The sequence below is a fragment of the Chionomys nivalis genome, chromosome 6 (genome assembly GCF_950005125.1).
Source record: "Chionomys nivalis chromosome 6, mChiNiv1.1, whole genome shotgun sequence".
NCBI lineage: Eukaryota > Metazoa > Chordata > Mammalia > Rodentia > Cricetidae > Chionomys > Chionomys nivalis.
Window position 1 is genome coordinate 102,403,348 of NC_080091.1, and position 27,908 is coordinate 102,431,255.

Below are 27,908 nucleotides of genomic sequence, written 5' to 3' on the forward strand. Positions count from 1 at the left end.
GGGTTCCAGAGATGGAGCTGGGTCACCAGGCTGGTGCAGTTGGAGCCTTTAGAGCACTTCCCCCCCTGAGCTCTCTGGCTGATCCTACTCATTATTTTCTAGTTGCTTCTTTTAAAGATGATTTTTAGATGAACGGTTTCTGTTTAAGAACACACATTAAAAGCATCAGAGCTCTTCACCAAGGAAGCTCGGGGAATTTCCACTGGGAGAAACACGTTTGTAACAGTCTCCGATTATGTAACTTCCTCCAGTTTCTGTTTCTTCTGTCGGGAGGACACTGGAGAGAGATTTCAGGAAAGAGAAGTAAATGCTCTCCACAGTGGGAGGTCCCTCAGCCAGCAGAGTATCTGATTGGCTTTCCTGCTGTCCTCCAGCATCTTGGCTCAGTTAACAGGGCTCTGATGCCTTTACTTTCAGTTTCCTTTCTGCTGCAGCCTGTGATGCTCTCAGCAGTGTGTGTGTGGTGTACTCCCAGAGAGAGCAGCAGAGGAGCAGAGGCAGGGAAGCAGAGGGGAGTCTGAAGCAGCTGGGACCTGCTCTTGCACCTGTGGGATGGGGACCAGGTATAGTATTTACTTTTTCTTCCTTTTAGAAGCAGCTTAGTCTGGAACCTGGATTTGATTATTTTTGAATCTCAAATGATATTGTTACTGGAATGCCTACTAAATAATTGTTTTTGTTGTGTATAATTTTACTATGTTAAAATTAAAACCCCCATTTTGATTAGACAATTAGAATAATCCTTTTGAACACTGTAAATATGTTAATAAAAGCTGATTGGATTTGACTTTCATTTCCACGTGGTGACTGAGGGATGGTCAGGAGAGGCGCGTTCTGTGTTGTCCTCTCTGCAGGGCTGTGGCTGGCTTTAGGTGTGTGAAGTTTCTTTCCTTCGATAAGTGACAGATGCACAGTGGCATCCTGACACTCCAGGCTGCCCTGCTCTGGCAGCTTCCACTGAGGCCCTTGGCAAGTCCTGTGGGAGCAGCCTTGGGAGGGAGCGTTAGCTGTACCACAGCCCCACAATCCTTGGCCAGACTCTTAAGCAACTCAAGTCAGAAGAGCGTCTTTTCTGTGTAGGAACCATTGACAAATTTCAGCACAAGAGCTTGGCAAATATCTGTTTAGAAATGAATTTAGTTTCTGTCTCACTGACTTTTATTAAGCAGAAGTAGACCATCAAAATCCTCTTCAATTTGGGTGTATGTGAGATATATAAGTCAAATGGGGCTATATGCATTTTGTCATGCTGTTGAACTTATTCTCATATAGAGAACCTGTGACGTCACCTGCATCTAAATTCTCAGGATTCTGTACATTCTCCTTCCTCAGCATAATATCCTCAGGCTCATCTGTATTGTAGTGTGCAATAGAATTTTTTTGTTATTATTGTATTTTTTGAAACAATCTTTTCTCATTTTACATACCAGTCCAAATTCCCTCTCCCTTCCTTCCTCCTGCTACTCCATCTTTCACCACCCCACCCTCATTCACTGTTCAGAGAGGGCAAGGCTTCCCATGGGGAGTCAACAAAGTTTTGTACATTACTTTGAGGCAGGACCAAGGCTATCCCCATAGATCTAGGCTAAGCAAGGTATCCCTCTGCAGAGAATGTACTCCTGGATGGCAGTTCAAGCACTAGGGATAAATCCTGGTCCCACAGCCTGTGTCCCACATAATGCCCCAGTCATACAACTGTCACCCCCATTGAGAGGGCCTAGTTTGGGCCTATGCAGATTCCTCTGCTGTCAATCTGGAGCCACTGAGCTCCCACTAGGTCAGGTCCTCTCTTTGACTAGACTCTGGGAGCCTGGTCCAGGGCTAGCTGTGGATCTCTGCATTTGTTTCCATCAGTTTCTGGATGAATGTTCTATGATGACAAAGTAGTTATCAATCTGACTATAGGCAAAGGCCACTTCAGGTACCTTCTCTGCTATTGCTTAAGGTCTTAGCTGGGGTCATTCTTGTGGATTCCTGGGAATTTCCCTAGTGCCAGGTTCCTTGCTAGCCCCATAATAGTTCCTTCGATCAAGATATCTCTTTTCTTGATCTCCCTCTTTGTTCTTCCTCCATCTCAGCCATCTTATTCCTCATATTTTCCTCTCTCCTATCTCTTCTCCCCTCCCCCTCTGCTTTTGTTCTTCCTCCCCCTCAATACTCCCTATTTTCCCAGGCTTTCTTGTTTGCTTCTCCTTCCCTGGGGATCCATGTATGCTTTTCTTATTGTTCCCCTTGTTACCTAGCTTTTCTGGGGTCATAGATTATAGGCTGGTTATCTTTTGCTTAATGTCTAATATCCACTTATGGGTGAGTCCATGTTTGTATTTCTTGGTCTAGGTTACCTTACTCAGGATTTTTTTTTTCTAGTTTCATCAGTTTGCATGCAAATTTCAAGATGTCATTACTATTTTGCCACTAAGTAGTACTCCATCGTGGAAATGTACCACATTTTCCTTATCCATTCTTCATGGGAGGGGCATCTAGTTTGCTTCCAGGCTCTGTCTATTGCAAATAGTGCTGCTATGAACATAGTTGAGGAACTGTCCTTGTGGTATGGGTGTGTATCCTTGGGTGTATGTCCAAGAGTGTATTTCTGGGTCTTGAGGTAGATTGAGTCTCAATTTTCTGAGAAACTGACGCATTGATTTCCAAAGTGGCTGTACACCAGCAATGGAGGAGTGTTCCCTTTGTTCCACATCCTCTCCAGCATAAGCTGTCATCAATGTTTTTGATCTTAGCCATTCTGACAGGTGTAAGATGGGATCTCAGAGTTATTTTGATTTTGATTTCTCTGATGACTAAGGATGCTAAGTATTTTTGTAAGTGTCTTTTGTCCATTTGATATTCCTCTGTTGAAAGTTCTCTGTTTAGATCTGTACTCCATTTTTCAAATTGGAGCATTTGGTTTTTTGGTGTCTAGTTTATTGAGTTCTTTGAATATTTTCAAGATCAGTACTCTGTCAGATGTGGGGTTGGTAAAGATCTTTTTTCATTCTGTAGTCTGCCACTTTGTCTTAATGATTGTGTGCTTTGATTTACAAAGGCTTTCCAGTTTTAGGTGGTCCCATTTATTAATTGTTTCTCTCAGTGACTATTCTCCTGGTGATATATTTAGGAAGTGGTCTCCTGTGCCAATGTGTTCAGGGCTACTTCTCACTTTTTTTTCTATGAGGTTTTATGTGGCTGGCTTTATGTTGAGGTCTTTGATCTATTTGGACTTGAGTTTTGTGCATGGTGATAGATATGGGTCTATTTTCATTCTTCTCCATGTTGATATCCAGTTATGCCACCCCCATTCATTTAAGATGCTTTTTTTCCTATTGTATAATTTTAACTTCTTTGTCAAAAATCAGGTGTTCATTGCTGTGTGGATTAATATTGGGGCCTTTGATTCAATTCCATTGGTGTACCTATCTGTTTTTGTGACAATACCAAGCTGTTTTCATTACTGTAGCTCTATAATAGAACTTGATGTCAGGAATGGTGATGCAGGAACCCCGAAGGACCATCTCACCTTTAGGCAAGTTCAGCAGTCATTTCTGTGGGTCCTGCATGTCCAGTACATACAACATATTATCAAGCAGTCCAGTCAAGAGCAGTTTCTTGCCCAAATGGCTAACCAACTCCATAAGGAGCCGCCATGATGCCCATCATCCTCTTGAAGTAGATTGGTGCTTCCAGGAGCAGATGTATCTTATTGTCATGAAAAGTCCTAAGTTATTAAAACACTTTAAATGCCATATTCTTTTCATCTTTGAAAGGTTTGAAGAATACCTAGCCATCTGAAGTATATCTCTGTACATCCAGAAAACTTAACTAACATGATTACACACTTGACTATTATAGATAATTGTCTATTAACCTAGATTTATTAATTACACATTACATTTTAAATGAGCTCTACAAACACAATACCTTAATGAAGAGCAGAAATATACATATAACAAAATTTACCTTAAATTTGTGTCAATAAACTAAGATCCATAACAATGCAAAGTATTCATCTCTATAACATTTTCCACTTTTAATTTGAACAAACATTTATAAACAATCATTTAGGGAATTTGGGCATTGTTCTCCAGACTACTTCTTGCTGATTGGGGATGCTGTTAATCAGGTCTTTTATGGGGTATCCTATGTGGGTAGGTACATCTCAGCCAGTAGTTCTGAAGCTGTCATGGATGTTGGACCAACTGGGCCATTGCTCCAGAAGGTCTTGTTTGATAAACTATATTAGCCTACGGTAAGGAATCCATAGCTTTTGATCCTCTGTGGAAACAAAAGCAGAACTTCTTTTCCAAAGCATATACTAGACCCAAATTTTGAAGTCAAGGTATTTTCAAAATACTTATCTTGGATTAATTCAGTAGCATTTACAAACAAATATCTTTTAGCAGCTGTTGCACCTTCCTCAGCATTCAAACAATTCAAAGAGAACATAATAACATACAGTATCCAGATTCTCTGTGTGTTTTCCATCTTCATGTGGCTTTATTTTAAACTCTTATTTTTTTTAAATTTTATTTTTAATTTTTGGCTGTTAGAGACAGGGTTTCTCTGTACATCTTTGTTCTGGAACTCCCTCTGTAGGCCAAGCTGTCCTTGAACACACAGAGATCCACCTGCCTCTGCCTCCCAAGTGCTAGGATTAAAGGTGTATGCCACCCCCGCCCAACTACTCTTTTTTTTTTATTTTAAGAACTTTATCCTTTTTTTCTTTTCCAAGCCTACATATATCTTTAAATATACTCTAAATTGTTTAGAGGCTTTTTTTTTGTCTGAAACTGTCTTTACTATATATTTCTTTTTCTGACCACACAAGTCTTTAATTTGCTAAGCAATATGGCTAGGATTAAAACTGTGGCTTTGACAGCACCCATTCTTTAGTTTTTTTTTTTTTGAGAGTCTAGCCTCTTGGCAGAGGTACTGGCTGGAGCCATGTTTATTGCCATAACTCAGGGTCTGTGCTGCAATGAAGAAGCGTGCTGTAGGCTATTTATAAACACCATTTAAGTGTTTTGTGACAGAACTTCTTAAATGGGATGCAAAGTTTTTGCAGCTAAAGCTGAGTCAGGAAGCCTCTCTTAAATGAGCCATATCTGGATCACAACTATAGGCTGAAACTTCCCTCTCCCCATAATTCTTGTTGTCATGCCTCAACTTCCTTCCTGGTTGCTCTGCCTATACTTCCTGCCTAGCTACTGGCCAATCAGTGTTTTATTAAAAGCAGTATAAGTGACAGGATAAAAGACCATTGCCTCACAGCACTTCCCCCCTTTTTTCTTTTTCTTTTTAATTTTTTTTTAAAAAAACAAGAACTCTGAACCTAATCTCCTTTGTTTAGCTTTTCTCCTAACTGTTATCCATAACAACTTATAACCAACATTCTAAACAAAGAAAAATATCTGTAGTCCATTTTTGGGAATGTGGGAGTAGTTTTCCAGGCTACTTCCTGTTGATTTGGGGCACTGATAATCTCATGGGGACCTAACAAAAATTTAGAATTATGATCAAGACAGCTGGATCTACTCCATTTCTTAGCTTTCTGAGAGTCTGGCCCCATGTTTATTGCCACAACTCTATGACATTTTAAGGTCCCTGCAACCACCAAAAAGTATGCAGTCAGCTTTTCATCAACACCATTTAAGTGTTTTGTGGCAAAACCTCTTAAAAGAGCTGGAAGGTTTTGCAGCTAAAGCTGAGTCAGGAAGCCTCTCTTAAATGAGAGCACTTGCCTCTAGCAAGCAGAGCCCACCCGAGACAGTGCTGCTATCGAGAAGTCATGCTTAACGCTATTATTTTGGGTCTAGAAGTACTCCTGAGCTCTCTCGGGTTTTATGTGGATGCAGTTGTCTACATGTTGGGTACCATTCTGTTGACTGAGGTTTCTGTCTTGCCCAGTTCCCGCAGTCGTTAAGTCCTAAAGAAATCACACAGAGGTCTACATTAGTTATAAACGGATTGGCCCATTAGCTCAGGCTTCTTATTAACTCTTATAACCCATAATTATTGTCTGTGTTAGCCACGTGGCTTGGTACCTTTTTCGGCAAGGCAATCACATCTTGCATCCGCTGCATCTGGGTCACAACTGCGGACTGAAACTTCCTTCTTCCAATAATTCTCATAGCCACGCCTCAACTTCCTGCCTAGTTGCCCTGCCTATACTGCCTGCCTGGCTACTGGCCAATAAGCATTTTATTAAAAATAATACAAATGACAGGATAAAAGACCATTGTCTCACAGCACTTGGACTGCCTTTTATACCCTTTATAAATCCTTTGATGCACATAAGTTCTTAATTTTAAAACGTGGATTTTTTTATTTATTCACTCATATTGAAATTTTAGTATCATTTTCTAGAAATAATCCCTCCTCGAAATCCAAATTAGGTAAAAATAGACACCAGGTTAGTCCCAGGTTAGTCGGTTGCAATTAAGGTCTTCTTTACTTTCTGTATACAGACTCTGTATTAGGTGGGGTGTGGGGTTAAGCAATGAAAAGTCAAGTAAATACACATGTAATTCACATTATACCTTGGAACGTCTCAGTGCTTGTGTAATTTTTGGGTGTCTTTCAAAGCTCTGCTGTATTTTCAGCCACTTTAAAGTCATTCACAGAAGGAACAAGGATTTAGAACCCACTGGTCTGCCGTTTTGCTGAGTGTTTAAGGTTTTGCAAATTCATTTATCCTATTGGCAGTGTGCAGTAATCTGTAATATTGTAGGTTCATATAGATTTTGGGAGGTCACATACCAAAGATTTATTACAAGACTTAGCATATTGGAAGACCTTAAGGAAGGTAACAGTTGTTTGGTATTTACTATTGAAGTAAAACCTTACATATGATGGCAGCCCATGTCTTACCAAAAGTTTCTTTAGAACTTTGAAGAATGATGAAGAACGTGGAGAACCTTTTCTGTATCTATTCACTGCCAATAGGAAATGTGCAAATGTCATCAGTCCTGAGCCACTTAGGACTTGAGTAACACTGAAGCAGACAATGGCTTTGTATTCTTCTTGCAGATTCTTCTTGCAGATTCTTCTAGGTTGGCAAGTTGCCATGATCGGATCCCAAATGATGGCTCCCATTTGTCTGGTGGAAAACCAGAAGGATTGGCTGTATGTGAACCAGAAAGCCATAGAGATTCTGAACAAGATTTCGCAGCCAGTGGTAGTTGTGGCTATTGTTGGATTGTACCGTACAGGGAAGTCCTACCTGATGAACCGTCTGTTAGGACAGAATCACGGTAAGTGCCATGCTGGGTGCTAGCCAAAGGTTTGACTGTCTTTGTCCCTTTATCTTAATTCTGATTCCCAACTGTAACAAAGAAAAGCCAAAGTTCTTTCAACAAATCTACCCTCTCATGATAATTTGCATGAGTAATTACTGCTTCCCAATAATCGGTTCTTGCATTCCTTTTTTTCCCTTCCACGTCATTAAAGAAAATTTCTCCCAGGAGAGCTCAAGACAGGGCCTTTTCAAAACAGGGCCTTTTCTGATACCCAAAGCAATGGGATTCTGTGTGTCAGTTTCTTGTCTCATACAGCAGGTTTTCCTTTCTCAGTAAAGTATTTCCATCATGATAGAAATGTCTTTGAATAATTAAGTCTTTAAAATCATGGATAGGATAGGTGGTCTAGGCTGTTCTTGCAGAGGACAGGATTTGGTTCCCAGCATCCATGTGGTGGCTCAAAATTCTCTAACTCCAGCTCTGAAGGATTTGATGCCCATATTTGGCTTTTATTGCCTTGAGGCATCCACATGGTGCACTTCTATACATGTAGGCAAAATTCTGATATTTATAAAATAATATAAGTAAATTTAAAGATTATTTATTTAGAAATAAATAATTATTAAAAACTTTAAAAAGGGCTTTATATCTTTTTATAGCTGCACTTTTGTTTTTGTTTTTCTACTTTCATGACTTTGAATACAAAACTATTATAATAATTTTCTTTTTCTAGTTTTTTCTCTACTTGTGTGTTTCTGAGTTGGAACTCATACCATTTCCCACAATTTGTAAGAAGTACCTTTTTCTTTTTTGAGACAGACTTGATGTTTGATCTGGTTCTAGCTATGTAGTCCCAATTGCTCTCAAGCTAATGGCAATTCTCCTGCCTCTGTCTCCTGCCTTCAGGAATGACAGGTGTGTACAACTGTGGCTGGTTCATCACACTCACTGTAGCCACCAGAGTGCTCCATGTTCTCAGATTTGTGATTCCTCTCTGTTTTTATTTGGTGCTTTTGTGTGGCATCATTCTTATGTTAAATGTCTTTTTATAGACAGCTCATCTTGAGGAAAGATGAAGCACCGTTTTGAGTGTTGGGATTCACAGCACTGCCAATTTTCACGTGCCTTGTCCTCTTCTTTGCTTTTTCATGGCTGTGTTTAAAACACCAGAGAGAATAACCTAATGGGTATTGATTTGTCCGGACACTTGTTGGAGTCATTGATCCTGAGACCATAGTGAGATTACAGTGGCAGCTGCATAGATGACAGATAGTCGAGACTGAGGAAGAAACTTGGGATTCAGTCATAACTTCCAATATTACTTCTCTAGCTGCTGTATCCTCCATCTAGTCTCCAACTCCTAAATCCTTCAGAATCCCTCAAAATGGCGCTGGCTGCTAGATACTGATGTTTGAGCACATGGGGCTATCTGTGCAGGATGTTCACATACTGAACCTAAGTCCTCACTTCTTCCTTCAGGCTTCCCTCTGGGCTCCACTGTGCAGTCTGAAACCAAGGGCATCTGGATGTGGTGTGTGCCCCATCCCACTAAACCAAACAACACCCTGGTTCTTCTGGATACTGAGGGCCTGGGTGACGTGGAAAAGGTAGGATGAGGCTCAAGCTATCCCTTTTGATCCCTTGTTATCTAACTAATTGATCTATTTATAAATAGGTCTATTAGTTCTACAGACTGAACGACAGCAGGTGAGGTAAAACACTCATCTCTTTGCTGTGGGAAATGCTCTTATACCCTGTAAAGATTTGTCACTCCTATTGGCTTAATAAAGTGCTGACTGGTCAGTATCCAGACAAGAATTATAGACAGGGTAACTAGACTAACAGAATTCTGAGAAGAGAAAAGGCTCAGTCTATAGTCACCACCCAGATAGAGAGGAAGCCAGATGAGAATGCTGCACTGAGTAAGGCACCAAGCTATCTGGCTAAACATATGTAAGAATTATGGGTTAATTTAAATTGTAAGAGCTAGTTAATAATAAGCCTGAGTTAACAGAAAAAAACAGTTTATAATTGATATAAGTCTCTCTTTGGAACTGAAGGGCTTTGGGACCCCGCAGCACAGAAACATCTGCCTACTTCTACTCAGATTTCTCTCTCTCTCTCTCTCTCTCTCTCTCTCCTCTCTTTCTTTCTTTCATTCCTTTCTTTCTTTCTTTCTTTCTTTCTTTCTTTCTTTCTTTCTTTCTTTCTTTCTTCTTTCTTTCTTGAGACAGGGTTTCTCTGTGTGGCTTTGGAGTCTGTCCTATAACTCACTCTGTAGACCAGGCTGGTCTCAAACCCATAGAGATCCATCTGCCTCTGCCTCTTAAGTGCTGGGATTAAAGGCATGGTCCACTACCACCCAGATATCATATGTATTATTTTAGGTAAAACATGTTTTTATTTCTTGCCATTTTGGTGAATGATTTGATTCAATTAAAGTTTATTTAGCGGTTCAATTCCTGGATTCTAGGCATAGTAGTTAGATATTAGTGAATAAAATAAAGGGTTTTCCTTGCAAGAATGCTCCTAGTTTTATTGAGGATCCTACCTCTGTGTACTGTGGTAGAGTCTAGTACCTAGAAAGAAGCAGGATGGTGAGAGGAAAAGACATCATGGGGCAGCCTTTGACCTCTGAACTTCAAGGAGAGCTGGGGCTGGAACTTTTGAACTAGCCTTTGTTGGGTCAAGGGTGAAAGTCTTTATCTCTTGTGCCTACGCATCTCTAAGTCTTCCATGGAGGCCTTTGTCATATGGAGGGTTGGCATATGAGAGCTGCTACCCATCAGTACTGCCATAGCTAGATGAACAAGGTCTACCGTTTTGAAATGTGACTCAGGTAGTCAGTACTACTTCTACTATGAGTGTTAGGTGGAAGGATGCTTCCATGAGAAGGTGGATGACATCATACTAGGAGCAGGTAAGTGAATGGATGCTTTGAAGGCCAGTGACATCATACTAGAAACAGGCAGATGAATGCGTTGATGAGAGGGTTGATGACATCGTACTAGGAACAGTTAGGTGGAAGGATACACTGATGAGAAGGTGGATAACAGCCTATTTCAGTGAATGAAGAAGAATGACTTCTGTCTTGTCTTCTGAGATACCAAGGATACATCTTGGGGATGGAGTTAAGGAGTTAGGTTTATACATTTTGGAGATATATATATTTTTTTACTGTGTGTTGTGTGTGTGTCTGCCTATGGTATGTGCGTGTGAGTACAGGCATCCTTGGTGTTCAGAGGCTTTGGATTCCCTGGAGCTGGAGTTACAGAAGTTAGAAGCGATCTGATGTGGATGTCGGGAACCAAACTGTGGTCCTCTGGAGCAGCAGCCAGTGTTTGTTCCTCTGAGCCATCTGTCCAGCCCCTTGGGTTCATATTTTTATTTTATTGTGAAATGTATCTACTGTCAGCAGGGCATTCTGGAAGTTCTTGAGAGAGCTGACTCTGCAGGTTCAGTGAAGGCCTGTTTGTCCCACAATAACTAGTTAGATGAACTTGACTTTCTTAAATAGGTGAACTGAGTGATTTTTAAAAAAAAATTCTTGCTGTTGTATGTGAGATGTTATATGGTGCATGTGGGTGCATGAGTATGTGTGGCATGTGTGTGTATGTATGTGTGTGTGTGCGCACACGTGTGTGTAGGCACATGCCACAGTGCCTTCCACCTTCATGTGGGTTACAGAAATTGAAATAAGCTGTTGGGATTGCGCAGTAAGAGCCTTTCCATCCTGTGTCATCTTGCTTGCTGATTCATCCTTTTATTCCTTCCCTTAGTTTTAGACATGAGAACAGGGTCTAAATTCCCAGGTTTTCCATTTCATTCCAGAAAGGCATTAGTAACACTGTAGTTTTAAAATTTGTCTGATGCCATTTAGCATACTGATCTAAGGTTTATACACACTGTCTCCAATGACAGGCTTTCTCTCTTTTTTAAATGCTGTGTTCATATTGCTGCGTCCATGTTGTCTTTACCATCCAGTCACTCAGACACATTTATTGTCAGTCACTCAACATTTTGATTCTTCTGAATAATGACACATGAAACATGGATGAGTCTGGATCTTGGAATCTCTCTTACCGTCCAGTATCTGACAGTAAGATTGCACCATCTGATATACTTCCCTGCTTCTGTCACAGTTTCAGGGGACACAGCCTATCAAGTGAACAGCAGGAACAAAAGACTGTTAGTGACATGTCATCTACAGTTGCGAAGCAGAGGAAAGGAAGGCCTGAGTTCAGTTCTGCTCCTCCTTTTCCTTCAGCGTGAGACCCAGCTGATGGAGCTGTACCATTCATGTTTAGGACATGTCTTCATGCAACCCAATCTAGATAACTTCTCATAGAAATGTCCAGAGATTTGTTTCCATGGTGATTTAAAATTTCATCAATTGACAATGAAGATTAACCATTACTTGTGGATAAAAATAAGATCTCAGGATCATACAGGACTTCTGCTTTTATTACTTAAGAAATACTCTATGTTGAGGTCTTTGATCCATTTGAACTTGAGTTCTGTCTCAGTAAGTTTCTCAGGCTGATCTTGGATTCTTTCTCTAGCCAGAACACACTCTCTTCTTCCACATGCTTTGCCCTCCAGAGTTTCTAGCAAAACATGGCCACAAAAGCATCCCAGATGGACTTCTGAGGAGTTCTTTCTCAGTCCTCTGCCCTCATATGTCTTCCAGGTTGACCCTACAAATGACTCATGGATCTTTGCCCTGGCTGTGCTTCTGAGCAGCACCTTTGTCTACAACAGCATGGGCACCATCAACCACCAGGCCCTGGAGCAGCTGCAGTATCCTTGCAGAATCTGAGGTGCCATGTTTCATTGAGTGTTCTAGAATGCATATGGAGGCACAGACCTGCCCTGTCACTGAGTCCTTTGGTGGGGCAGAGGAGACCCAGGGCAGCAAAGAGTGCTTATTGTGATTTATTTTTAATAAGAGAATCATGAGAACGTGCATGTAAATTCACTTTTTCTTAACTCAGTGCCAGTTATGTCACAGAACTCACTGAGCTGATCAGGGCAAAGTCTTCCCCAAGTCCTGATGGAATAAAGAATTCCACAGAGTTTGTGAGTTTCTTCCCAGACTTCATCTGGACTGTTCGGGATTTTACCCTGGAGCTGAAGTTAGATGGAAAGAGCATCACGGAGGACGAGTACCTGGAGAACGCACTGAAGCTGATCCCAGGTAGAGGGAGGGCTGGGGTGGGGGACTAGGAAGGGCTGGGATCTGTTGAGTTGCTCCCATCCTCTGTGGGGTCCTTCTGTATTTGCAGTGGGATGGAGGTCTGCAAAAACGCCGATAGGCCATTGATTGATAATGCCTCGGAACTGGAGTTTAATTTCTTTTGAGAAAAGTAGACCCCAGGGCATAGGAACGTTATTCCAAGTCAGGGCTTTAAGGTCTAGAGTCTAAACCATCTAAACTTCTCCAAATCCAGAGATTGTATTGCTAGATTTTGTGTCTGCCTGCCTTTAAGAAATACTTGGCTACATATTTTTTTTCATGAATTTATCATACATAGCCCATCTCAAAATAAATTTTTACAGAGTTATACATTGTTCTCATGGAGAAACATAGGTTTTAAATGATGGGTTGGTTATGTTGCATGCAAAACATCTGTGTTTCAAGTAAACTGACAGATGTGTCTCTTCAGTCTGTACCTTCTTAGTATGTGTCATTATTTATCACGGCCTTCTATTTTTATTCATGCCACAGTGTCAGGATCAGTAATATTAGTGGTCTGTAAACTATTTACATGGATGTCATTAGCCCGAGTAGAGCATCTGAAGCCTGTGAGGAAAGCCAGTTCTGATTGGCTCACTGCTTTCATTTTTCTGTCTTTGTTTACTCAAAATATTAAAAACACAGTAGGTGGGAAAGCAGCCTGTGAAACCAGTACTCACAGTCCTGAAATTACATAGGAAAGAAAGTATCCAGGCCTGGACACCCCATGGCCCAGTTCTCAGCCCAAAGATTTATTTGCCCCAGAGAGACATAAGAGACAGACACAGGAGATAGAGGATGAGGGAGAAGGGGAAGGGATCAAAGGAGATGGGGAGGTGATCCTTGTTCCAGAGGACGAAGGACCTACCTCTGGACAAAGTGGAGACAGACATGGCCCACAGCCAAATGGCAGTTTATAAAGGTAAAAGGGGAAATCCTATGTTAGGATGGGGTGTTTAATTTTAATTGGGCGTGTGAACTAGGTGAGCCAAAGGGGGCTTTTGATTGTTGCACTTCAGAACATCCATAGCTGGACCTTGGCAGTTGGTTTCAGCATGAGGAAGTGGCCAAATGAGGGAATAGACTTTGGTGGCTAATTTTAGGAATATAATGTAATGGTCTTTAACAAGGAAGAGGGAATGGGGGAAAGGCAAGGCCTGCCAGACCCATGCTCACTACACTGGCCAGAGTCACTATAATCTACTATTGTTTATTTTTAATCAAGGTATCACAATGTAGCCCTTAGTGGGCCTGTTGTTCGCTATGTAGCTGAGTTTAGGCTGGCCTGGAATTGAGTGTCTCCAGCCTCTTCCTTCCAAATACCGGGATTAAACATGTGCTATCACCCAGCTTTCCTTTCCTTTTTTCTTTCCCCCTTTATTCTTTTGTTTTTATTTCTTTTTTCTCTTTCTTCCTTTTTTGTTTACAATTTTGTTTTTTTATTTGTTTGTTTGATTTTCTTTCTTTTTTTTGAAAAAAGATCTCACAATATAGATTATTTTGCTAGCCTAGAATGTTGTATACAGGCCATGGTAGCCTCAAACTCATTGAGATCCTCTTATATAACTTTTGATGGAAAGGTTAACAGCTCTGTATTCAATTTTCAGAAAAACATTTATTGTTCTGCTTGAATGTTGTACCTGGATGTTGTAGAACACAGGTAGGTACTGAGGTGGTTCCTCCAGTGTAGCAGATGGCACTGCTGTCATCTCACATGGTTAATTGTCATGGAATGAACAGCTAAAATGGATTCAATAAAAATCCCTAGTGCATGGGGTGGGGAGATAACTTTGTGCTTAAAGCTCTTGTCACCCAAGTGCGAGGACTGAAGGTGTGATCTCCAGAACTTCCATAAATGCTGGCTGGGTGTGAACATCTACCTTGAGTCCAGTGCCCAGGCTGAGGACACAGGCTGGTGGTGGAACATGCTGGCTAGCCAGACAGACTGCACCGGAGAGTCCAGTTTCACCTGAGAGACCCTGCCTCATTGAATAAGGAAAGACTGACTGTAGAGAACTTCTAAAGAAGACATCTGGCACCCACATGCAGACACATGCATGTGTGCTCACACACATACACCCAGACACAGGCAAACAGGCATACACACACCACACCCATTCACATGATAGAATGGGAGAAAGTCCTCAATACAGCAGTTTCATAAAATGATGTGTTAATGTAGCACATCTGATATCTAGATGTATGTATAGACTTATGTATCCTATACTTGTTCATAGTCCTGCCTTCCGTCACCAACTGGGAAGGATACTTGTATTTTCTATAGTGTATATTTGGCGTTTACAAAAATGAATTATTTTTTTGCTCATTCTGTTGGAATTCTTTTTTTTATTTTTCCATTCAAAAAATTTACTTCCTCCCCTCCTCCCATTTCCCTCCTGCTTCCCCACGCCCCCTCCTCCCTTCCCCTCCCTCCTTAAGAGAGGGCAGGGAACCCTGCCCTGTGGGGAGTTTGGCATCAAAGTAGTTTTCAGTAACCATAGCTTCGTGCTTAGAATTGCTAATGTTGCTAATTTTTATACTCTATTATTCTTTATTTGTGGCTTTTCTTTTGGGTCACAACAGCTCCTTTGCTACAAAGGAGCAATTGGGTCAGAAATCACATTAAAACATTTGCTGTTCAGTCAACAGGGCACACAACTGCAGTGTGGTGTGGGAGGTCCTTCTGTCTATGTGTTGCTTTTATTGGTTAATGAATAAAGAACTGCGTTGAGCCTATGCAGGGAAGAACAGAACTAGGTGGGGAAAGTTAGGCTGTATGCTAGGAGGAAGAAGGGCAGAGTCAGAGAGATGCCTTGGAGCCACAACCGGAGATAGATGTGCTGAAACTTTGCTGGTAGGCCATGATGTTGTGGTGATACACAGCTTACTAGAAATGGGTTAAATTAAGATGTAAGAGTTATCCAATAAGAAGCTAGAGCTAATGGGCCAAGCAGTGTTTTGATTAATACCATATCCGTGTGATTATTTAGGATCTAAGCTAGCCCGGCAGCCAGGAAGAACAAGAGGCCCCTCCTCCAACAACAGTATGCTTGATGCCATGTTCATGCCTGTAGATTTCAACCATATGCTCTTCCCAGTGGAGTCAAATGTCCCTGAACTATTTCACCAGATGTCTACCAAGTACAAACTTGGTATACTTTTGACCCGTAAAGAAGTGTTGCATGTTTATGGTAGAGACCTGTGAGTACAGAGACAAGGGCCTCCATCATTTGCCCTCTGCTCTAAGTCTATTCCCATTGCTTTGTGTTTCCCTTAACACTAGGCAATAGTACCAGAATCCAAGCATCCAATCTGCCCAGAGAGTGCATCAGACGTTTCTTCCCTAAACGGAAGTGTTTTGTCTTTGACCGGCCAACAAATGACAAAGAACTGTTATGCAAAATTGAGACTATCTCAGAAGACCAACTGTATCCTAAGTTCCAGGAACAAATGAGGGCTTTTGTTTCTTACATCTTCACCGAGGCAAAGATCAAGACACTCAGAGAGGGAATTAAGGTCACTGGGAGTCGTGAGTAATTTTTATCGTGTTTATGCTTCTGAGTGTGCATGTGTAGTTGTGGGAGATTAGAAATGTAGTCTTAAAATCTTGGATCCCATTCACTTATAACTTCATATTTATCCCCTAAAACTTCTGGTTTGTGAAGGATTGGGGACTCTGGTGACGACCTACGTGGATGCCATCAACAGTGGAGCTGTGCCTTGTCTGGATGATGCGGTGACAACTCTGGCCCAGCGTGAGAACTCAGCAGCTGTGCAGAAGGCAGCTGAGCACTACAGTGAGCAGATGGGCCAGCGACTGAGGCTCCCCACAGACACGCTCCAGGAGCTGCTGGGTGTGCATACAGCCTGTGAGAAGGAAGCCATTGCTGTCTTCATGGAGCACTCCTTCAAGGATGAAAACCAGCAATTCCAGAAGAAACTGTTGGTAAGTGTCATTAACTGTCATACCTGTGCCTGTTCAAGGCTGTGGTGTTGCTGTGCCTTCATTGACCCCGGTTATGTGACTCATTCTAAGACGGGCACTCTGTGTGTTTATTGTGAACACAGTTGTGAAAGACTCATGTCCCCTTGCCAGACTTCAGGTGCTTTTTATCCCGAAATCTCTAATGATTAGAATAATGAGTATATAGTTTCCTAAGTCCTTCAGGCAGTTAATGTTTGTGGATTGCAATCCTGCCCAGAACACCTATAAGTCATCCCTAAACTTGCTTTATTCTCCTGTTCCTATGAAACAGTTTCTCACAAGAGTCCCACTGCAGGCCACTGCTCTTCTATTGCTCCTTGTCATATCATTGAAGATGGAATTACAGGATGTGACTCCAACATGGATCCAGAGATTGTAGGTGAAGAGCCATCTTTTTCCAGAAGGTTTTGAGGGCTAAGAACTTCATGAACATTTACTGTGACCTTGTACAGATTTCTTAGAATCTTAATTCAGGCATTAGCATTTCACATTCTTTTGTGGTCTTATTACACTACAATATTTTCTTGTAGGTAATAGGCTGACTCTTCTACAAACTTTCTTGGAACCTTATCTCTTCTATTCCTTCAATGTGTCAGATCTCTGTCCATTTCTCTGGTAGGAATTAATAGATGAGAAGAAAAGCATGTTCATGTTGAAGAATGAAGAAGCATCAGATCAATACTGCCAGGAAGAACTCAATCGTCTTTCAAAGGCTTTTATAGAAAATATTTCAACATTTTTTGTTCCTGGAGGGCACAGGCTCTACATGAAAATGAGGAAGAAGATTGAGGATGACTATTGGCAGGTGCCCCGAAAAGGGGAGAAGGTGAGAAGTAGGGAGCATGGGGAAGGGATGAGGAGTAGGGAGCATGGGGAAGGGGTGAGGAGTAGGGAGCATGGGGAAGGGGTGAGGAGTAGGGAACATGAGGAAAGGGTGAGGAGTAGGGGCCTGGGGAAAGGGTGAGGAGTAGGGAGCTTGGGGAAGGGGTGAGGAGTAGAGAGCTTGGGGAAGGGGTGAGGAGTAGAGAGCATGGGAAAGGGGTGAGGAGTAGGAAGCATAGGGGAGGGGTGAGGAGCAGGGAGCATAGTGCTCAGAACACAGGAAACATGTCATAAAACATGAGCACACAGCACTGCATAAGAAAAGATGAGGATAGCATGGCATCTTTAGCTTCATGTTAGTGTTGGCAACCAAAACCAGGGCTTTGCAATGTAAGGGAATTAATTGCTTTACCTTCAAGCTCCATCACCAGAACCATGCTTGGCCCAAAATGACTGCTATTTACTATTAATTCTTGGAAATACATAAAAATTCTGAGTCTGTCAGGATGAGCTACCTATGGAGTGCTAATAAATCTAAGAACACAGCTAACATATTACTCAGTTGTTGCCAATGACACCATAGTGGGTTCTTTTTAATCCTTTCTTTAGTTATCTAAAATGCTTTGGGTGATGCCCCCCCACTACTGGGAGAGTTTACATATCTGTACCATGACGCCCTGGCAGATAGAGGGACTTGACCATAAATACATCCAGCAAGATCAGTATTGTATGGAGGCTGCTTGTTTTGTTCCCTGCTGCTCAGCCCCAAAATAATCACACAGAAACTATATTAATTGCAATACTGTTTGGCCAAGAGTTTAAGCTTATTTCTGGTTAACTCTCATATCTTAATTTAACCTATCTCCATTAATCTGTCTATTGTCATGAGGCTGTGGCTTACTGGGTAAAGTTCAGGCATCTGTCTTCGGGGGCGGGGGCCTACATGGCTTCTCTCCACTCTGCCTTCTTTTTCCCTGCATTCAGTATAGTTTTCACCACCTAGTTCTACTCTGTCCTATCAACAGGCCAGGGCAGTTTCTTTATTCATTAACCAATAAAAAGCAGCACATATATAGAAAGACTTCCTACCTCAAAGCAGAAGAAAGTGAAGCCCACACATTTATGCAGCATTTTACATGGTGATACAATATTTGAAAGCATCATAGGTTGCATTGAGCACATCTGCATGTGATGTGAACCAGCTGGATCTGGGAGCAGGAGGTAGCAGCTGGCCCTAGTGAGATAACTGGGGAAGCCATGGACCCAGAAGTATCTATTGCCAGTGAAGAGCATGGGCAGACTGCAGGCTTCACCGTAGCATTTTAACAGTGAGGCACAGTGGAGACCGTGTTAACTCACACAGGTTTTCTCCCAGGATCCATCAAGGTCTTTGCTCCTTCTTGGTCCTGCAGGCAAGTGAAGTCTTCCAGAGATTTCTGAAGTCACAGGCCACCATCGAGAGTTCCATCCTGCAGGCAGATACAGCCCTCACAGCTAGGGAGAAGGCCATTGCAGGTACAGGAGCATGTCTCTTGGCTTTCAGGAGGGGTCAGGTTCCCACAAGGCTTCCTGATAGACATCACAGTTAGCCCATCCCCTTGTTAGCAGCTCTCCACCCTTCTGTGGATGCTCACTCTGAGAGCATCAGGAAGTCAGTCTGTGTTTTAGCCAGGTGGGCAGGGTCTCCTTCATCCCCTCCAGAAACACTCTCTCCATTGTGTGGACCAGTGTGGAGTCTGGTTTCCTTTCAGATCTGAATTGCTCTCTGGGTTCTGGAATGTAGACATTTTACCTGACCCATCACTTTCTTCCCTCCCTGAATGTTCCTGGGACAGAGGAGCGGGCCCAGAAGGAGGCAGCAGAGAAGGAACAAGACCTGCTTAGACAGAAGCAGGAGGAGCAGGAGCAACTAATGGAGGCTCAAAAGAGAAGTCACAAGGAAAACCTCGAACAACTGAGAATGAAGCTGGTGCAGGAGAGAAAGCAGCTCATAAGAGACCAGGAAAAGATGCTGGAGAAGCAGCTGCAGGTGGGACTCCTCATCACTGTAGTGATCCTCATACCCTAAGTGGCAGGGAAAGTTTGTAGCCAGGTTCTGAGAGGAACATCTAAAAGTATTGTTGCTAAGGAGGTCTTCCTTCAGGTTTTCAGTTGCTCCTTTAGTTTTTTTTTTTTTTTAAATAACTGTACTAGTTTGATTTACCAATTTAGGGTATTTAGAAATGACCTCACTAAACAAACTCCCACCAGGCAATTTACTAAGGCTTGCAATGAGTCTTGTTATCAAGGCCCAGAGTATCAGGCTTCTGACACACCCCCCTCAAGTCTGGGCATGATCTCTGCTGGCAGAAAATTGAAAGACATGTCCAGACAGAAAAACGCAGGGAATTGGCAGCTTCTGCAGGTCCTGTAGCTGTCTCCAGGGTGGACAGCCTGCTTGAAGCAGCACAGGGCAGTGGAATGATTTCCTCATTGCCTATCTGCAAGCAAAACAGCAACTGATGGGTTGCCACTCTCTTCATGATATGGTTGCCACACTGTGTCCATAGATCAAGCTCTACACAATTCAACCAGTGGCATTTCAGTGGGCATGAATGTAGAAATATCTTCACGCCTCTGCCAGCATTGTAGCCAAAACATGATGGATCAACATCAGTGAAGTTTCAACTATCTTCCCTCAAAATGTGTAGGTCTGACTCAGATTATCTTCTTCATGGTAAAGGAAATCATTTAGGGGTACAGTAAGGACCATTCACTATAGATTTGAAATTATAATTGGTGCTATGTTTGTGTTTAACAGTATTTACTTCTTTTTCATCTTCACTGTTTTAGGATCAAAAGGCTTTGCTTGAAGAAGGATTTAAGAAGAAATCTGAGAAAATGAGTGGAGAAATAGAGCGATTGAAATCTAACCTCAAGGATATGAAGGAAAACAGTGGTTCCATTTTAGAGAATATTCTAAAAGAATTTGCTAAAGCAATCTGTGGTCCTTTTTTCTTGATCATGGACATTATAGATGGCCTTACTTCATCATTTAAATAGGATTTATTTAAATCTTTTTTAAAAAGTCTTCTTTGGATGAAATGATGATCCATGAATATATACTTTGTCTTTCTTTGAAGCTTCATGTTTTCATTTTCATTCAGCCAACTAAACAGAAGAGTGTGGATTAGAGGACATCCATGCCTCACCTGAAGTACATAGAACATGCGTACACATGATGGAGGAAGGTCATTGGCTAATAAAGAAACTGCTTTGGCCCATTTGATAGGCCAGCCTTTAGGTGGGTGGAGTAATGGGAGGAAGAGGAAGTGAGCTCAGACTCGACAGCTCTGCTCTCTGGAGCAGACTCCATGCTCCCCTCTCCCCGGCAGACGCAATAAAGCTCCGACCCAGGGTGGACGTAGGCTAGAATCTTCCCGATAAGCACACCTTGGGGTGCTACACACATGAATAGAAATGGGCCAAGCAGTGTTTAAAAGAATACAATGCATGTGTTGTTATTTCGGGTATAAAGCTAACCATGCGGGAGCCGGGCAGGACGAAAAGCAGGCCTGCAGCTCCCTACTACATACACACGTTTGCACAGTGTTTGCTTTTAGGGGACAAATTTTGAAACCATTTGTATGAAAGTGATGTGATTAGTTATTGTACACTGTGACAGTTACTGTTGGCCAACTTGACTGGGTACAGAATCACCTAGGACACAAGCTCATCTGCACCTGTGAAGACCATCTCATCTAGGTTAGCTTGTAGGGGCATCATCTCAGGTTACTATGGTAGGAAACCCACCTCATGGGTGGGTAGCACCATCCCTCTGGACTTGGGACCTAGTTAGAAAGTAAAAGAAAGCAGGACACTAACGTCCATCACTTGTGACATACCAATGGGATGCCATGTGATCAACCAGCCCCCAGTTCTTTCTGCATGCCTTCTCTACCATGCTAAATATATCACTTGCAGCCATGAGCTCGAACAACCCTTTTTTTTTTCTTAAGTTGCTTTTGTTGGGGTATTTTGTCATTGATAGTTGGTGTGGGAGGTTCTTCTGTCTATGTGTTGCTCTCATTGGTGTAATAAAGAAACTGCTTTGGCCTTTTGATAGGGCAGAACTTAGATAGGTGGAGTAGACCGAACTAAATTCTGGGAAGAAAGGCAGTGTGGCAGACACCATGAAGCTCCTGCCTGAGACCGATGCTGGTTAGAATCTTTCCCAGTAAGCCATGACCTTATGGTGATACACAGATTGGTGGAAATGGGTTAGATCAGGATGAGAAAGTTAGCCAAGAAGAGGCTAGATATAATGGGCCAGGCAGTAATTTAATTAATAAAATTTTCTATGTGGTTATTTCAGAGGTTAAGCCAGGACACAGCCCACTCCTTCTACAACAGATAGTGTTGTAATGGTGATAAATTTGGAAACTACTTAAACATCATTGAATAAGATTGGTAACAAATTTTAATGTCTTGATCCTGGGTTACTATATAGCCAAGAAACAAATGTCAATCAAGCTTCCTGTATACTAACGTAAATTCAGCTTAAAGATTTCTTATAAAATAAAGTGGAAACTCCATGTTATAGTGTGATTGATATTACAGATGCTCCTATCCCACGCAAATGCACAGGAGCACAGATCAATTGCCTCCGGAAGATTAATGGGATACCGATCCTTTGGTTTCATCTCTGGAGAACAAATTGGAATCAAAACTTGAAGAGACATATGTATTTCTTTATGTACTAGTCTTTTAGGTTTTATAAAGGATGCTGGGAAAACAGTATGTTTGCATTTTAAATGGGTGATAAAGGAAAATGCACTATTTCTTGATGGCATTTCTGTTTCTAGAAACAGCAGAAGCTTTCAGACGATAGCTAAGATGAGGACTTGATTGCCAGGAAGCAAAATGTTGGCACCTTAATGATGTTTTTCCTTTGAGGCTTTTAATAAAAATAATTTATATAACAATCTTATCTAACCCAATATATCAAAATATTATTTCCATGTGAAGTCAATATAATTTGTGCATGCATGCCATCTTTTAACATTATATTTATTTAGTTGCAAAGTAAGAGGAAACTGTATTCAAAGAGAAATGATAGTACAGAGTGTAGGAGAATCCATGGGTAAGTGCGAGGTGGACAGCTCAGACATGTCTCAGGGGTCAAGAATGCACTGACCGCTCTTCCAGAGAAGCTCAGTTCACAGCATCCATATGGGGCAGCTTGCAAATCCCTGTGACTCCAGCTTCAGGGGATCTGACTTCCTTTGCTGGCCTCCAAGGGCGCCAGTACTGCCATCCCATATCCCTGTTGATTGAGAGCTCTCTGCTTAGTTCCACAGCCTAATTTTTATTGTGTCATTTCATTCTTGATGTTTTCAGGTTTTTTTTTTTTGTATTTTGGTTATTATTTCCCTTGTCAAGGTTGTAGCTGGTAAGGGTTTTCTCCCACACATGTATCCAGAGGACTCTGTCTCCTATTACAGAGATATTTGCCCATCTCTGTTCACTGCTGCTCTAGTCACAGTAGAGGAAATGGAAATAGCCTAGATGTCCAGTGTTAGATGGCGCTGGTGATGAACATAATGGAAATGTGGCACTATAATAAATCCATGCAGGAAGATACAGATCACCACACTAATGTAGACAATCAAGCTTATAAAGTACTTTAGTTTTGGCCATGATTAACAGCATGCTCATGCCTCAGGCACGCTGGTGCAGAAGGTCAGAGGTACAGCATTTTCAGGGCAAAGCATACACTTTCACTGATACTGGATGAGAGGTAAAGTTACCTTGCATGATTTGTTTTGATAGAGCATAGTTATTTCAGACACAGCAATACAATCACTTTTGACTTATACTTCTTTGGTTGTTTTAGTTTATGTTTTTATAGCACTAATTATTTAGCTTAACACATTTGGGTCACAGTGGTCATGGGAATCCCAAATGTGTTTCTAAGGCAGACATCACTGTTGCGGGGAAGGGGACTGAGAAGTGTCTGAGTTGACAAAATGAACATAGGACAAGATGGCTTTGCCTTAGTCACTTCAGTACATGTATGGTGTGGGAGGTCCTTCTGTCTATGTGTTGCTTTTATTGGTTAATGAATAAAGAACTGCTTTGAGCCTATGGCAGAGAAGAACAGAACTAGGTGGGTAAAGCTAGGCTGTATGCTGGGAGGAAGAAGGGCAGGGTCAGAGAAAAGCCATAGAGCTGCCCCAGACAGATGCTGGGAACTTTACCCGGTAAGCCACAGTCATGTGGCAATATATAGATTAATAGAAATGGGTTAAATTAATATATAAGAATTAGGCAATAAGAAGCTAGAGCTGATGGGCCAAGCAGTGATTTAATTAATACTGTTTCTGTGTAATTATTTCTGGTCTAAGCTAGCCGGGCAGCTGGGAACCAACATGCAGCTCCCTCCTTCCAATACATGTATGTGATAGAATTTTATTCAGTTGTAAAGAAAATGAAATTTGTAGAAAAATAAATGGAACTGGAGAATACCATGCCAAGTGAGGTAATACAGGCCTGGGAAGACAAATGTTCTCTCTCAAATGGTGGTTCTATCTTGAAATTTTTACATTTGTGTGTTTAGATCAGAGCCAGGCAGAGTGAAAAACACCATTGCTGGGGAGGGGCAGTAAACGCGTGTTATATGATAAAGAGGGAACGCTGGCAGAGAAAGGGTTACTTGGGGGTAAGGGAGGAGGAAGGAGGTGAGGGGTGGAGGGAAGTTCATCTGAAACTAGATCTGTGTGAAAAAGTCATGTGGAAATTTACAATTTTGTAAGCCAATTAAACAAAAATACTTAAAAAATGAGGGGATAACACTGCTCCCAGAGTTATGGGTTCTTAAAAAAAATCGTGGCACAGGTGTGGGATATCTCCTTGTGAGTTGTTGGTCCAGGAGTCTCAGGTGCCCCATAAGTGTAAGGCAGTGTCACAGAAACACTTAGGTTTAGCGTAAAGCCAGAATAGGGTTGGGGGCGAAGAGAATCAGCTAGAAAATTGATTACAGAAGCTTCTCAATTTCAGGAGGTAACATTTATTAATTGTTGCTCTCAGTGTCTGTGCTACTTGGGTTATATTTAGGAAGTGGTTTCCTGTGCCAATGTGTTCAAGTGTATTTCCCATTTCTTCTTCTATGAGGTTCAGTGTGGTTGATCCATTTGAACTTGATTTTTGTGCATGCCAATAGATATGGATCTATTTTCATTCTTCTACATGTTGATATTCAGTTCTGCCAGCACCATTTGTTGAATATGCTTTCTTTTTTCCATTTTATATTTTTAGCTTCTTTATAAAAAATCAGATATTTGTATCCAGGTCTTCAATTCAATTCCACTGGTCCTCCTGTCTGTTTTTATGCCAATACCAGGCTACTTTCATTACTATAGATCTATTGTAGAGTTTGAAGTCCTGTATTGTGATGCTGTCAGAAGTTCCTTTATTGTACAGGATTGTTTTGGCTATCCTGGTTTTTTTGCTTTTCCATATGAAGTTAAGTATTGTTCTTTTGAGGTCTGTGAAGAACTTTGCTGGGATTTTGATCTACATTGAATCTGTAGATATATTTTGGTAAGATTGCCATTTACTATGTTAATTCTACCTACCCAAGAGTATGGGAGATCTTTCCATTTACTGGTGCCTTTATCAATTTCTTTCTTCAAAGATGCTCAATCATACCACAAAGACATGTGCTCAATTATGTTCATAGCACCATTTTGTTTTGTAATAGCCAGAACCTGGAAACAACCTAGATGTCCCTCTACTGAATAATGGATAAAGAAAATGTACATTTACACAATGGAGTATTACTCAATGGTAAGAAATACTGACATCTTGAAGTTTGCAGGCAGATAGATGGATCTAGAAAAAACCATATCGTGTAAGGTAACCCATATCCAGAAAGACAAATATAATATGTATTCACTCATAAGTGGCTTTTAGATATAATGCAAAGAAAAGTCAGCCTACAGTTCACAATCCCAGAGAAACTAGACAGCAAAGAGGACCCCAAAAGAGACATACAGGGATCTACATAGGAAGGTGAAAAAAACAAGATCTCCTGAGTAAATAAAGATGGGGGTCACAGGAGAGAGTAAAAGGGGAGAGGGGAGGAAGGGAGGGGAAGGGAGAAAATGTATAACTCAATAAAAACAATAAAAAGAAGAAAGTTCATCACATAGTTATCAAATCCTCGGATTTGGGGATGTACTCAGTGTCATACCTGGGCCAGGCCTGAAGCCCTGGGTTAGGTCACCAGCTCTACTACATAATAGAAGTAAAAACTAAATAGAAGTAGACAGCAAATGACAGAAGTAAGAATGTGGTGACCTCTGGAGAGGATGGCCACGGTGGAGCTTGAGGGAAGCCCTGTGGTTCTGTCTTTCCTCTGTCTCACTGCAGCTCTCTCCCCTTCCCCTTTTCTCTCCACCTCTGTCCTTTTCCCATTCTTCCCCTCTCTTCTCTTTACTTTCTGCTCTTCTTTGTTTCTTCCAAGGTAGCGCACAGAGGCAGTTTTGCTTTGTAGCCCTGGCTGGTCAGCAACCTTTATGTAGCACAGGCTGTCCTTCAGTCTGCCAGCCTTGGGCCTCAGGCAGAGTGTCTGAGATTACCTGTGTGTGCTCCTATTCCCTTTCTGAGGTACTCCAAGTGTTCTGAAATAAAAAATAAGAAATTTCACAAATACAAATGTGTCACATTGTAAGTGTCCATCAAGCTGTCTGGTCATATTTCCTATAATTTTGCATGTATGTGCATGCGTGGCTGTACATGGGTGTACATACCTGTGGAGGTCAACACTAGTGTTATCCTCACTCACACACTGAGCTTGAGGAATGAACCAGGGCTTTCTGATGACCTAGAATGTCTGGTCCTCAAGTGCCAGGGATCCCCTGCCTCCCCCTCCCACTATCAGGCTCTTTACCTGGCCCTGGATCTGAACTCAGGTCCTTATGCTTACAGAGACAGGCCAGTGCCCAGCATGCTCTTTCTCTGTATGTATCTCATACTCTGATAAAAGTTAATGTCAGTAAAAACTTGTACAATTTTTATTCTTTGAGAATTTTGAGAACTTCATACATACGATGCATTTTAATCATACTTAGCCTCACTCACCCTCCATGACTACAACAGAATTCTCTCCCAACACCTCTCCCCCCATAATCTCTTCCCCTCCCTCCCTCCCTCTTCCCCTCCCTCCCTCCCTCCCTCCCTCCCTCCTTTCCCTTTCTCTTTCTCCCCTTCTTCAATAATTCACTGAGTCCAGTCAGTGCTGCCCATGAACACATATGATTAGAACATTTCTCTGAATAGTCGACACACCAAGGACGCACTCCTGAAGAGAACCGACTTTCCCTCTCCTGGCAGTCATCACCTGTCTACAGCTCCTCAGATGAGGGGGAGGGCTCATGTGACCCTCCCCCACTCATGCTAGAAGGTTAAAAAGACAGAGTATGAAACTGACTTACTTTTCAACATTAAATTTCTGGTCCGTGAAGTGTCCTACACTGCACACACTGACTGCAGGTTAACAGTCTATACATAGTTTTTCCTTACTTCTTCTTGTTCATTAGGGATAGAGTTCCATATTTAGCTCAGGCAACCACAGACCAAATTCCCCTGCCTAACCTTTTCGGTTATAGGGCTTACAATTGTGAATAGTGGGTTATTTCTCAATTGGTCTCTTCAGAAACAAAATGAAGCTATAAATCAAAATATTTAACAACGTTGGCTTTTAAGAAGCCATATCCTTGACTGTCCTGACCCCCTTGCTGTGTTAAGCATGAATTCTGTTTATTACTCCCACCACAATCTATTAAAAAAAAGTAAGAAAAAATACAGAGAGACATACATACATACAGACAGACATACAGGCAGATGTCTTTGCTTTCCTTTTTTCTATTTTTAGGGCCTGTATCCCCAACATCCAGATGATGTGGTCCTGATTTAGGGCTCAGTGCAGACTGGAGGCTTCAGGACAACCTAGTACACGAGAATCCCGATTTACCACCAGGTGGCGCTAGCTCCACTCCTCTCTTCTGGCACCACCCAGGCTCACCTTCCTTCCCTGAAGTTCCTGATGCAGGCAGAGGCTGAGGACAAGCTGAACAACAGCCTGAGAGGCTCCTCTTCCCCTACATCTGACAGCAGTGAGTGTGGGCAAGCTGGAATGGCTTTCTTATAGTATAATTAGCATCACACACCTCACCGACTTACAGTGCACAGTTGTGTGGCTATGGGAATATTCAGAGGTGTGCAAACATGTTTCCATAATATACTCTGCTTATTTAATCCAGAGATGTTTTCCCACAGCTTCTCTCGGTATTTTCAGTGTGTGTGTGCGGGGGAGGGGGGCGGTTAAGGGCGCCAGGAAGAGGGGAGATTACTAGGGGTAGGTTCAATGTGTGTAGAGACCACAGGATAACTTTTGAGAGTCAATTTGTTTCTTCCAACTTGTTGAAGAGATCTCTCCTGTACTTTGTTCCATGCTGGGTGTTCCAGGGTAGCTGGCCCTCAGCTTCCAGGTGGCCTCCTGTGCTCTGACTACAAAGGTATTCTTCACCAATCTTGTGCTTCCAGCACATTTACCTGCAGAGACATCTTGCTGGACCCTGGGTGGTTCAGA

The 27,908-nt window shown here is 41.9% G+C and overlaps 1 protein-coding gene across 2 annotated transcripts; it reads left to right on the forward strand.

The window, feature by feature from the left end:
• The first annotated feature begins 326 nt into the window (after window positions 1-326).
• Window positions 327-22,357, forward strand: LOC130876201 (guanylate-binding protein 6-like). 2 transcript variants are annotated; one of them, XM_057772661.1, is made up of 11 exons: window positions 327-563; window positions 6,998-7,247; window positions 8,712-8,839; window positions 11,923-12,032; window positions 12,233-12,429; window positions 15,752-15,997; window positions 16,134-16,414; window positions 17,073-17,279; window positions 18,688-18,790; window positions 19,111-19,304; window positions 20,108-22,357. In XM_057772661.1, exons 2-11 carry the CDS (start codon window positions 7,001-7,003, stop codon window positions 20,315-20,317), a joined length of 1,923 nt encoding a protein of 640 aa, XP_057628644.1. In that variant the 5' UTR covers window positions 327-563; window positions 6,998-7,000; the 3' UTR covers window positions 20,318-22,357. The 2 variants fall into 2 exon arrangements, with proteins under 2 accessions (XP_057628644.1, XP_057628646.1); XM_057772663.1 differs by having other exon boundaries at window positions 7,024-7,247.
• Window positions 22,358-27,908: the final 5,551 nt, after the last annotated feature.

What these genes read in the sequence shown, in the direction of transcription:
- LOC130876201 (XM_057772661.1), top strand. Translation starts at nt 7,001, where the DNA reads ATGGCTTTGTATTCTTCTTGCAGATTCTTCTTGCAGATTCTTCTAGGT. An exon ending in AATTAAGGTCACTGGGAGTC is followed by an intron (nt 15,998 to 16,133) that starts GTGAGTAATTTT and finishes TGGTTTGTGAAG; the next exon opens with GATTGGGGACTCTGGTGACG. An exon ending in TGCTGGAGAAGCAGCTGCAG is followed by an intron (nt 19,305 to 20,107) that starts GTGGGACTCCTC and finishes TCACTGTTTTAG; the next exon opens with GATCAAAAGGCTTTGCTTGA.